Raw genomic sequence first — 11,058 nt, 5'->3', positions numbered from 1 at the left:
TAGAAGATATACTAATTTTAGGGTATTCAACATCTGTAATTATTTTTATTATATCTTTCATATTTTCTAAATGTTTTTTATTTTCTTCTAATGTTTTTCCTTTATGAAATTTAAACTCAATAGCTGCTGGACCAATATCACTTTTAAATGCTTCAGTTATTTCTATATCTTTTTTATTATCTAATGAATTAATATAATTTCTTACATCTTCCATGTATGGTCTTTTATTGTTTAATTTATTTCTTATTCTTTTAATTGTCTTATGTTTCTTATCATGATCAAAATAATCTTCACCTAAAATATCATTATTCATATTTCTAATATGACTTTTAGATTTTAAATGTTCATTATAATATCTTTTATCACTGAATGATTGATTACATGTACCACTTTTGTATGTTTCTTTTTCATTCTTTAATTTATCTAATTTAGTTTCTAATATATCATCTTCATATTCTAATTTCAATTTATTCTCTAAATGTGTTTTAGTTTTATTGTGTCTTGCTGTTAGAGATTTATCTATGTTGATTTTACATGTTGAACAGTAGTACTTATTTGCTTCCATTTTAATACTAAATTTTTTTTAAAAATTGATTTTAGAAGTTCAATGATTTAAATATGAATTATTTCAACCACACTTTACTAACACTTTTAATGTTTAAAAATCTAACTCATACAAATATAAATATTGAAATATGTTTAAAATATATCTATATATCTATTCTATAAGAGCTCGTACTCTCGTACTCTGGCTTGAAAGCCTACTTTTCTAATTACTTATATATGTGATTCATTTATATTTTATCCATGTAAATGAATATTTTAAGAGTAATAGGGGTAATAGGCTTTCATATCAAAGGTTGAAAGGGCTAGTGAGTAAAAAATGAAAAATATGAAAATAATAATAATTTCTATTTGAATTAGGAATGAAACTCATAAAAAATGAAAAAAAATTCGAGTGTGCGAGAATTATTTTTCATTTTTTATTTTTCGCTCGGTCGTTCTGATAAAGAAGATAAACGTTGTAGTCCGGGAAAAGTAATTTTGACTAAATGACACGACCCTACAGATATGTCGAGATTCTGGGAAACCGAAGAAATGGGCGTTTGTTTGAACTGGTGCTGTCAAGAAAGACAACTGGGCGAAAAAATCAAAACTGCGATCGAAGGGAAAGAAGAATTAGAGATTCGTTCGTCCGCTATTCGAATCGGAAATCGGTGGCAAATTCCGTTACCGTGGAAAAAGGATCCAAATCAGCTACCAGATAATTATTATCAAGCGTTTGCGAAATTGCGCGGAACAACGATTGCAGAAATCCCCGAAATTGGCTGAGATTTATAATGAGCAAGTTGAGCAATTAGTGAATTCGGGTTCGGCAAAGAAAATCACGGCAGAAGAAATCGAAAATTATCGTGGGCCTGTTCATTATATGAGTCACCATGCAGTAGTGCGACCAGATAAACCAACTCATCCGTGTCGTATGGTTTTCAATCAAGCTGAGAACTATAAAGGTCATGTGATCAATGATTATTTGAGTAAATGCGGTGATCATCTCAACAATTTACGCGGAGTGTTAATTCGCTGGCGTGAAAGAGAGTATGTATTGGTCGGAGATGTCAAAAAGATGTACCATCAAGTTCTCGTTAGCCCAGGTATCGATACTCAAACGCATCGATTCTTATGGCGAAATTATGAGTCGAATCGTGATCCAGATATTTACGTCAAAATGGTCTTAACATTTGGAGATGTATCGTCACCAGCTCTCACAAATATTGCAATGGATATGACTGCGGATCAATATAAAACACAGTATCCAGATGCCGTCGCAACGATTAAGCAATGTCGATATACGGATGACATCGCAGATAGTGTGAATACCGTTTTCGATTTAGAAAAACGAAGATGTGAGATCGATCAAATTTTGGAATCGGGACATTTCCAGATCAAGCATTGGTACTCGAATGCACAATTATCGGGCCGGGGAGGATGAAGACAACAATGAAGACAACGTTGAGAAAGTGCTCGGAGTCATTTGGTATCGAGACGAGGATAAGATCTCAATTCATATGTCCATACCATCCAGTGTCACTCTACCTCTCACAAAACGATGTATAACAGCGATTATATCAGGAATTTATGATGTATTCGGATTTGGTGCGCCTGCCATTGTTAAACGGAAAATCGGATTGCAGGAATTATGGCGAGAAAATCTTGATTGGGATCAACCGATACCAGAGAAGATGCAAGACAAATGGTTAAGATGGATCGAGGAAATTCGTAAGCTGGGAACACGGAAGTTTGATCGATGTCTAACTCCGGCAAATGCGTCAGATTCATACCTTGTCATTGTCTGTGATGCATCAAATGTCGCTTTCGGGAGTGTTGCATATTAACGTTGGATATGTGGAGATGGAAAGGTGGGGATAAAGTTTGCGTTGGTAAAGTCGATACGATAAGTCATCCACGAAAAGAACTACAATCATTGGTATTGGGCTGTAGAATTAATGAGACTATCAAGGTTGAATCGAGACTTGAGATCAAGAATGTTCACATTTTCACTGATTCGATGATTGCTTACTCGTGGATTCAGAATGACTCGCGGGTGTATAAAACATTTGTTGCGAATAGGGTCGGAGAAATTCTGTCTAAAACTGAGCGTAGTTATTACGGCCATTGTCCGTCGACTGAGAATGTGGCCGATGATATTAGCCGTGGAATCAATGAATCCGGTTAAGATGTTCGCTGGGTTTGTGGGCCAGAATTTATGCGTCAACCGAAAGATGTATGGCCAGTGTCGTATCCTACCGAAACAACCGAGATAAATGATTCCGAACAAAAACTAGGGTGCGTTATGGTCACAAAACCAAGATTCGAGATAAGTGCGTTGCAGAAAGTTAGCACGTTGAATCGTCTGATACGCCTCGCTGCAATGGTTCTTCGATTTGTGAAAAATTCGCAGGCGAGAGTTCGGAATAAGAAAGAACAAATTCAAACGGGAGAAGTTACTGCAGCCGAATTAAAGTGCGCGAAAAGCACAATCGTGAAATTGTCACAAACCGAAGTTAGAAATCGGAAATATGAAGTGGAATTTCGGAAATTATCGCCGTTTGTAGATTCTGCAGGGATTATCCGAGTGGGAGGTCGACTTGGAAACGCTGATGTAGCTTATGATCAGAAACATCGCGTTCTATTACCAAAGGATCATTTCATATCGAAACTTATCGTGGAACATCAGCATCGATGTGGTCATCCTGGAGTTGCAGCGACTACCGCGAAGGTGCGACGAGGATTCTGGATAATCGGATTGAATCGGTTAGCTAAATCGGTAGTGCGCAGTTGTTTATTTTGTCGTGAAATGTGTGCAAAAGTGGAGGATCAGCACATGGCTGACCTTCCGAGTATTCGTCTGAATCCGAGCCCTCCGTTTCAACACACCGCATGCGATCTTTTTGGACCGTTTAACGTCCGAATCAAGCGAATGACAACAATGAAAGTTTGGGGTGTTATTTTCACCTGTCTCGCGACTCGTGCAGTGTATTGCGATATCGCGCTTGATACTCAGCACAGGAATTTATTCAAACCTTTCGACGTTTTCTATCTGTAAGAGGAAAACCGGAATCGATGTTGAGTCACAATGGGTCTCAACTAGTAGCTGCACAGAAGGAAATTCGGGTCTGGTGCGCAAATCGCGAAATCTCGTGGCAGTTCATTACACCGTTAGGGCCGCATCAGAACGGTTGCGCTGAAGCGTTGGTGAAATCCGTTAAAAGGAATTTGAAAATTGTGATTGGAGAACAAGTACATGCGCCGTTTGAACTTCAAACTATTATATTTGAAGTAGCAAATCTCGTTAACGAACGGCCGATTGGAGTGAAGTCCAGTGATCCAAATGATGGCAGTTACATTTGTCCGAACGGAATTTTGTTGGGCAGAGCATCCGATGACGTACCGCATGGTCCATTTGCCGAGACGCGAAATCCGAGACATCGCGTAGAATATTGTCAAAAAATCGTTGATGCGTTGTGGAAAAAATGGTATCGAGACGTGTTTCCTCATCTTGCTCCACGGAGGAAATGGATTATACCGCGAAACGTGATGTGAAAGTGGGGGATATCGTGTTACTCCATGAACCGAATCCGATCCGTAGTAAATGGTGTAAGGGTCGAATATCACATGTATTTCCGAGCGATGATGGACTTATTCGAAATGTAGAAGTAAAAACAGCGACCGGATCGTATCAGCGTGCAATCACTAGAATAGCTGTATTACTTCCCGTGGAGGAACAATAATTAGTAGTGAAATGTCGTATCAAGATGTGTATACATGAGATTTAAATGTGCATTTAATTGAACATGAGATTGAAATACCTATATTGTTATTGTAAATCTGAAATATTCTGTACTAGACGTATCGGCCCCACTCCCCGCCACCGCGCGGGATTTACGCGAAGCAGCAAACACAAACATGGCCACTCTCTCAATTTTCAATGATAGAAATCATGTGTGCATTTCAATTATTTCGGCTGTTAGGGTTATAAGGCACAATATAAGTTGATGATGTGAGATGGCGATGTTAATTAATGATAATTCCGCAGTGAAGCTAGTCACGAACGGTGCCGATTGAGTGTACAGCTGCCAAAAACACTGAAATGTGCGTAGTTCCATAACTATTTGCAGTGAATTCCAGAGGAAACATGAAGCCTAAACCGCCGCTTAAAAAGAATTATACCAATCGCAATTGTAAAAATAAAAATGAGATAGAATCTAAGTTAAAATTCTGGCCATTTCTTAAATGATACTACTAATTTTTAGTCAGTGCCGAACGTTTAGTTTTCCAACAATAATGAGGGGTGGTAGGTAGTCATGCAATTCAAGTCATCATTTATTACACGTTACTTCCGTGTTGTTGAAAATCTCACGAGTCCTGGACCAAACCCCATTGAACAATGTGATCTGTGTGCTGGCCACAAATGCACACAGATCACACTACACTACCCATTACACACTCCAGTACCCACAGCTTTCATATATCCATCCAAATATTTAGAGTGTCTTTCTTCCTGGATATTAACTAAAATTAAGATTGATTACTATAAAGGCTTAAGATTCATTGAATCAGAATTTATGTATGTATTTGGTAATTTTGTAGAATAATGTTCCGCGTCTCGCGGCCGGGAGAGTGAATCGGTAACTTTTCGGGTTTTGAGTTTTCATTTTGTGTTCTCAGAAGGTTGAGAAAGCTATCAGCGTTTCATGTACTAGTTTTATAATTCTGAAATCACGTGAAGATATTGCAACATGATAAAGAGAAATAGTAAATCACTGGCATACTCAGTGAGTATTTTATACTATGTGCAGTGTTAATTTAGTAGATTATGGTGTAATAACATAAGAGAATATTCCGTAGTATAAGAGTATAACATAAATCAGTGTTATAGATAAGTAATTCCAAGAAATTAAGGCGAAATATTATGATTCAAGATAAAGGTTTATTTTGTATTGCGCAATCTAGCAATAGCTCAGATATTATAAGTATGTATTATCTGTTTACAGATTTGAATCGTCCTAAATCCGTTGAATAAAGAAACATCAATTTGATATCCGGTAGTTTGTTATTTGTCGGACGTATTCAACTGACAAAAGCCACCACTTGAAACCCCATCGAGCCAAACAATTTTGTTATAAAACACGTTTTCAAAGTCAACAAGGTAACAAATTAATTTATTTTAGTACAAAGGTTTGATTTGACACTAAAATTAGTTGTTGCATTGCAATTAACAGGAGTTAACGTCTATATGATACTTTAGCGTCAGACGTTGTAGGGAACCTAACAACGACTGGTATTCAGACTAGCATTGAGGGTCGATTATTCGGTAGGCTAAGCGATTTTTTCTACCGCCCACAGTTAGGTTTCGCACTGCGCATGTTCTGAATATACCGGAAGTAAACAAACCGTGACGTACGCGGAAGTAAAGTTCAGCACATGTAAGTCACAATTGAAATTAATTCTTTTTCTCTCTTTCTTCTACATGAAATACGTGTGCCACAAATGATGTTTTTTCATGTCAGATGTATTTTGGACAAACAGGAAGATCCAATACTCAGAACAGTAGTTGCCAAATCTGGTAGTCATCTCTTGACCGATGAGGGATTGCGGTCCTTGAAATTAAATTCCTAAACATGGCCCTAGCCCTTGAAGCTGAAAAAAGTATGTATGACTGTACGGTTATTGATTCTTATATAATAACCCCGATTGTCGCAGGAAACAAATCACGATACAAATATAGTCTATTCAAGAAAGTATGTAGTACTTTGATAACTTTTCTCGTTTTTCATTTACTCTTGAGACTCCTCATAAAATCTATTTGATTACTAGATAAATTTTGAAAACAAATATATGATCATTGGCGGCTACAACAAGGATAGTGATCATTGGGTTCTGGTTGTAAGTACAATTATAATTATTTGATAATTTCGGTATTTATTTGTCAAATATTAAGTATTTAGAAATAATGCATTTTTTTATTCATATTAGATGATCAAGCCCAAAAACTATGAAATCGTCTACCTTGATCCGTTTGGAGCATCTGATTTTAAAAAAGCTCAAGCACTGAAGAATATTAAGTAAGAAATTATTATGAAAACTGCGTTATTCTCTATCGATGTCAATGTATTATGTATAATTTCCAAACTATTTCTCATCTCAATGTAAGGTCTTACTTGACTTACTGAGCCACAGCCCTTGGTAGACATGACATTGATGATATTGAATGGTCCATAATCGAACCGCCTCACCAGAAACAACTTGATGGGCATAGTTGTGGCTTGTTGACTATTTTGGTAGGATTGATTTGTTTAATTTCAATATTATTGATTATTGTTTAACAAATCTCATTCAATTACATATGTGTATTCAACAGTATGCTGGCAGTGTTCTTCAAGGTACTGACACGACCCATATTTCAACAGTAAATGCAAATTCACATCGTTGGACATCAGCCGCTGCACTAGTTAATGAATCAGGTAGGCCCTCGACCTTATAGTTATTAAATTCAAAGTTCATTATAATGCAATCCTTTTTAATTTTAGTGCCAGTATAAATGAACATTAATCAATATCAATATACAGTTCTGTTATTTCTTTTCTAGGAGGAATGCAACTATTGCTATCGATGGTACCATGTGGTGTGTCTACCTCATACTTTAAACCGAAAGATAATTCTAAATTTTGATTTGAAATGTATTTTCTGCAAGCAGTACTGTACTAAGTAAAGAAATAAACACTTAAATTCATGATAAGAAATAAACACATTAAATTCATTCTATATGCTGAATTTCATTTTATTTTTTGTCTCAATATTTACAACCTGTCATAGAAGGAAACGGATCGGAAATCTTTTCAGATTTTAACCTTAAAATTTCGATTTTATCATCGCAGAATAACGTATGCCTATTGACAATGTAATTGACTTTTGACTAGCCATGTGCTTTCCTTCCGCGTACGTCACGGTTTGTTTACTTCCGGTATATTCAGAACATGCGCAGTGCGAAACCTAACTGTGGCCGGTAGAAAAAATCGCTTACCCGATTATTCTCAGACCTTAGAGAAATGTCTTATTCCCAGTCTCCAGAGACAGGTTCTAAAGATCATAGAGTGCATCGCATGAGGGTTTCCGATCCATATAATTGAATTTAAATTGGTGCGGTGCCGGTGGCGCTCTCAATGCGGAAGTTTTTGTCATTCCGAATTTTTCGGGTCTGACTATTTCAGATGGCTGGGAGTCACCTTCATTTCGGTCAACGAATTATACATTTAGACTTCACCTACGATGTAACGTAGCCCAATACACTGGGTTTGAATCCAGTAAATCGTTCCACGAACTCGGTCCTTCAGCGCAATTCGTTCAAACAAAATTCCCATTTTTTGTCTGAATGAAATTCAAATTAATGACCAATAGAAACTTATTTCCAATCAGGAGATCGGCTATCCAAAAGGAAATTCCTTAAAAAGTCCTCCCAAATTACATTCAACGTGAAGAAAAATACAAACTAAAACCATAAACATATATGTACCATACAAACTTTTTTATTTCACAAATCTTTAAATTTGAATAAACATTGTTCTGATATAAATCAACTTACACAATTTTGAAATGTGAATATACATGTACATAGTTCTGATTGACTTAAAAAAATTGGATTACAACACGGCCTTACAGCATTTTAATAGTGCATACGGTGCAGATGATGTTAGGTGACAATGAGTACAATATGGTAAATATTACAAGTCATTGATATACAAATATGGTGATTGTCAAACATTTCTCTACAACGATCGGGTTACTAAGATATAAGAAATTATTATGTGTAAAAAGTTAAAAAGCAAACCAAAATGGCCAAATTAGCTCACCTGTTGCCGAAGTGTGCAGAAAATAGATGTTATCAAATTACCTACCTCCAATTATTATATACTAATATATATATATATATATATATATATATATATATATATATATATATATATATATATATATATATATATATATATATATATATATATATATATATATATATATACCGGTATATATATGCCAATGAGTCCACACATTTACAATGGACAAAAATTTTCCACAACTTTAAATGTTCCTATATTCAAATAATTAGCATATTTTTTATGTGAACTAATCGACACCACATTTGTGCTGTGTAATGATCCCAATAACCTTTATCAAAAATATACATGTTATATGGAGTATTAGACAAAAACATTAAGTCAAAAAGCAATAAGTGAAAGAGACAAAAGCATGTTGCACACCCACCAAAAATATGTTTTGGTATTAAGTATGCAGTCAGAAAGTCCAGACGGACTTTCAGACTGTATGAACATAAAATACTTACTACATTAAAAGCAGTTCAGTGATAGAAGAGTTTCGAAAGTAAATACTACAGTAGACTCCGCCTATGTCGGATCCATATCAGTCTCGGATTCATTTAGCTCGGATTGAATTTCTGGTCTCTTTGCTTCATATTTCATTCAAAATAGCCTTGCTTATGTCGGAATATGTGATTTCGCTGAAATAAATTGAAGTGGTTTGCCCCAATAATATCTGTAATTCCGGTGACGCGCGCCTGCATGTATTAGCCTATAGGCATACGATCATATCGAAAAACAGTACATACAGGAAGGCTTATTCGTACTCGTGTATATATGCTATGTGCGAGGCCATATGTCAACACGACAAGTGTTTTCTTAACACAACACTCATCAGCGTATAAGTTATTATACTGTACTATAGGTCTAGATAGATAGAACAGAAAACAAGACTAGAGGGTAGAGAGACATTAAAATTACGGTAAAAGATAAACATACCACCACTATATTCAGATAACTTGTCCTTCCACCATACGCACCACGTAGTTCTTGACTTCAATTCGTGTTCATTGATGAGTGCTGACACTTCCATAAAATCATGACAATCATGACAAGAATAAGACGGATCGGAAGATGAAGTTGAATCGTCCGCCATTTTAGGTACGTAGGTGAAGTCTAAATGTATAATTCGTTGACCGAAATGAAGGTGACTCCCAGCCATCTGAAATAGTCAGACCCGAATTTTTCGGCGACGGACGTTTATCGTTGTAAGCGCTGTTGTTGTAAGTGATGTAATATGTAAAAAAATACGGGGAAACCTATCTCAATTTGTTTTTAGCGATGCAGCGGAACTAACAAGGAACATTTTGATATATAACACGACCATAGTGCACTATCCCTGATGGAATAATAAGCTCCACTCGACAAACTCGTTCCCGTGCATTTTTATCTCAGTTTCAGCACACACACAGCCCCTCTACCATCAATGCCTAACCCCTGTTCGACCAACTTTGGGCGTTTTCCTTTGAAATATAAGCCTAATTGTAAAAGATAAGCATTAATCTAAGTTAATGCTGCATCTTTATCGTGAAACCTAAGATAATTCTATTATTTAGGCCTATTCAAATTTGCTGTACACTACCACGTGGAAAAAAGACCCAGTCAAAATTGTGCATCACGCTTTGACGAAGAAATTGGTTCTAGGCTATAAATTTTACGACTCAAAAGAATCTTTTTCTCAAAAAAGCCGCCTTTAGTTTGATGCAAAATGTCATTTGCTTTTAAAATGTGTAACTAAGCCTAATCAAAAGGATATTTCAAAAGCAAACTTGCCGGGCCAAGAGCCATATTGAATTCAATTTTTTCCGAACCATTATGCCTCTTTCATCATAACATTATTTATCCTATTTCAAGATCTTAGGCCTACAAGTAAAGATAGGGCCTACGTTGGGTTCAAATCGGAATTTTAAGATTTATTTCATTTAATTCCAGGTTTACTGTAGATTATTAAAGACATGTGGCGTTGTGGGAGTTCATAGTTGTTTGATAATCCACCATTTGTAAGTGTAAGGCTATTTGAGGGATTCGAAACCGACATTTTGTAAATTTTGTACATTCTTTATTACGTTTAATTCCAGAAGTTTATCATGACACGGTTCACTTTGGGGGTTTGTCAGCGAGTTGGTATGCTGTCGGCAGAAGTAGTTTGATAATTCGTTTCATGTAAGTAAACAGCTATTTGAAGGATTCGAAACCGAAATCTGTATTGTGAATTTTGTAGTTGTATTTTGTTTGATTCTATGTGTTTATCATGAATAGGACATGATTCATTTTGGGAGTTTGTCTGCGAGTTTGTATACTGTCAAATGAAGCTTCTTTATCAATTTGTCGTATGTAAGTATCAATCTATAGGCTATATATTAGGGGTTCGATACAGAAATTTGGTGAATTCCTCAGATTTATTTTAATTTATTCCAGGTTCAGAAAAATATGTTCTTTATTTCATAGGTTGGTCTTTGATTGAAAACTAAAAATGGATGATAGTTCTAAATTTGATGTTGATTCACATGACCAGTCTAATAAGTATGGCTCATTCGTCTTTAAGAGACCTATTGCATTAATCCTTCAATTCAAGTTGCTATACAACCTTTTATACAGATATTTACCTTATTAATTCAATGTATAAATA

The 11,058-nt window shown here is 35.8% G+C and overlaps 3 protein-coding genes and 1 long non-coding RNA gene across 7 annotated transcripts; all 4 read left to right on the top strand.

The window, feature by feature from the left end:
* Window positions 1-2,066: 2,066 nt before the first annotated feature.
* LOC141909144 (uncharacterized) lies at window positions 2,067-2,393 on the top strand. The gene has a single exon (XM_074799530.1). It carries the CDS (start codon window positions 2,067-2,069, stop codon window positions 2,391-2,393), a length of 327 nt encoding a protein of 108 aa, XP_074655631.1.
* Window positions 2,394-2,851: 458 nt separating this feature from the next.
* Window positions 2,852-3,604, top strand: LOC141909143 (uncharacterized). The gene has a single exon (XM_074799529.1). The coding sequence runs from the start codon at window positions 2,852-2,854 to the stop codon at window positions 3,602-3,604; it is 753 nt and encodes a 250-aa protein (XP_074655630.1).
* Window positions 3,605-3,621: 17 nt separating this feature from the next.
* On the top strand, window positions 3,622-4,101 carry LOC141909142 (uncharacterized). Its single transcript, XM_074799528.1, has one exon. It carries the CDS (start codon window positions 3,622-3,624, stop codon window positions 4,099-4,101), a length of 480 nt encoding a protein of 159 aa, XP_074655629.1.
* A 1,173-nt stretch (window positions 4,102-5,274) lies between these two features.
* Window positions 5,275-7,303, top strand: LOC141908720 (uncharacterized). 4 transcript variants are annotated; one of them, XR_012619624.1, is made up of 9 exons: window positions 5,275-5,333; window positions 5,553-5,707; window positions 5,905-5,984; window positions 6,069-6,207; window positions 6,376-6,444; window positions 6,535-6,623; window positions 6,713-6,839; window positions 6,920-7,022; window positions 7,148-7,303. It is a non-coding gene; the product is annotated as an uncharacterized LOC141908720 (long non-coding RNA). The 4 variants fall into 4 exon arrangements; XR_012619625.1 differs by having other exon boundaries at window positions 5,781-5,984; XR_012619626.1 differs by lacking the exon at window positions 5,905-5,984.
* Window positions 7,304-11,058: the final 3,755 nt, after the last annotated feature.

Source organism: Tubulanus polymorphus, chromosome 7, assembly GCF_964204645.1.
Source record: "Tubulanus polymorphus chromosome 7, tnTubPoly1.2, whole genome shotgun sequence".
Taxonomy (NCBI): Eukaryota; Metazoa; Nemertea; class Palaeonemertea; order Tubulaniformes; family Tubulanidae; genus Tubulanus; species Tubulanus polymorphus.
The sequence above is the reverse complement of the archived record's forward strand: the minus strand, read 5'-3'. Positions and strand labels throughout refer to the sequence as shown.

Bases quoted from the DNA above. Each gene is read 5' to 3' on its own strand.
- LOC141909142 (XM_074799528.1), top strand. From the start codon at position 3,622: ATGTTGAGTCACAATGGGTCTCAACTAGTAGCTGCACAGAAGGAAATT.
- LOC141909143 (XM_074799529.1), top strand. From the start codon at position 2,852: ATGGTCACAAAACCAAGATTCGAGATAAGTGCGTTGCAGAAAGTTAGC.
- LOC141909144 (XM_074799530.1), top strand. From the start codon at position 2,067: ATGTCCATACCATCCAGTGTCACTCTACCTCTCACAAAACGATGTATA.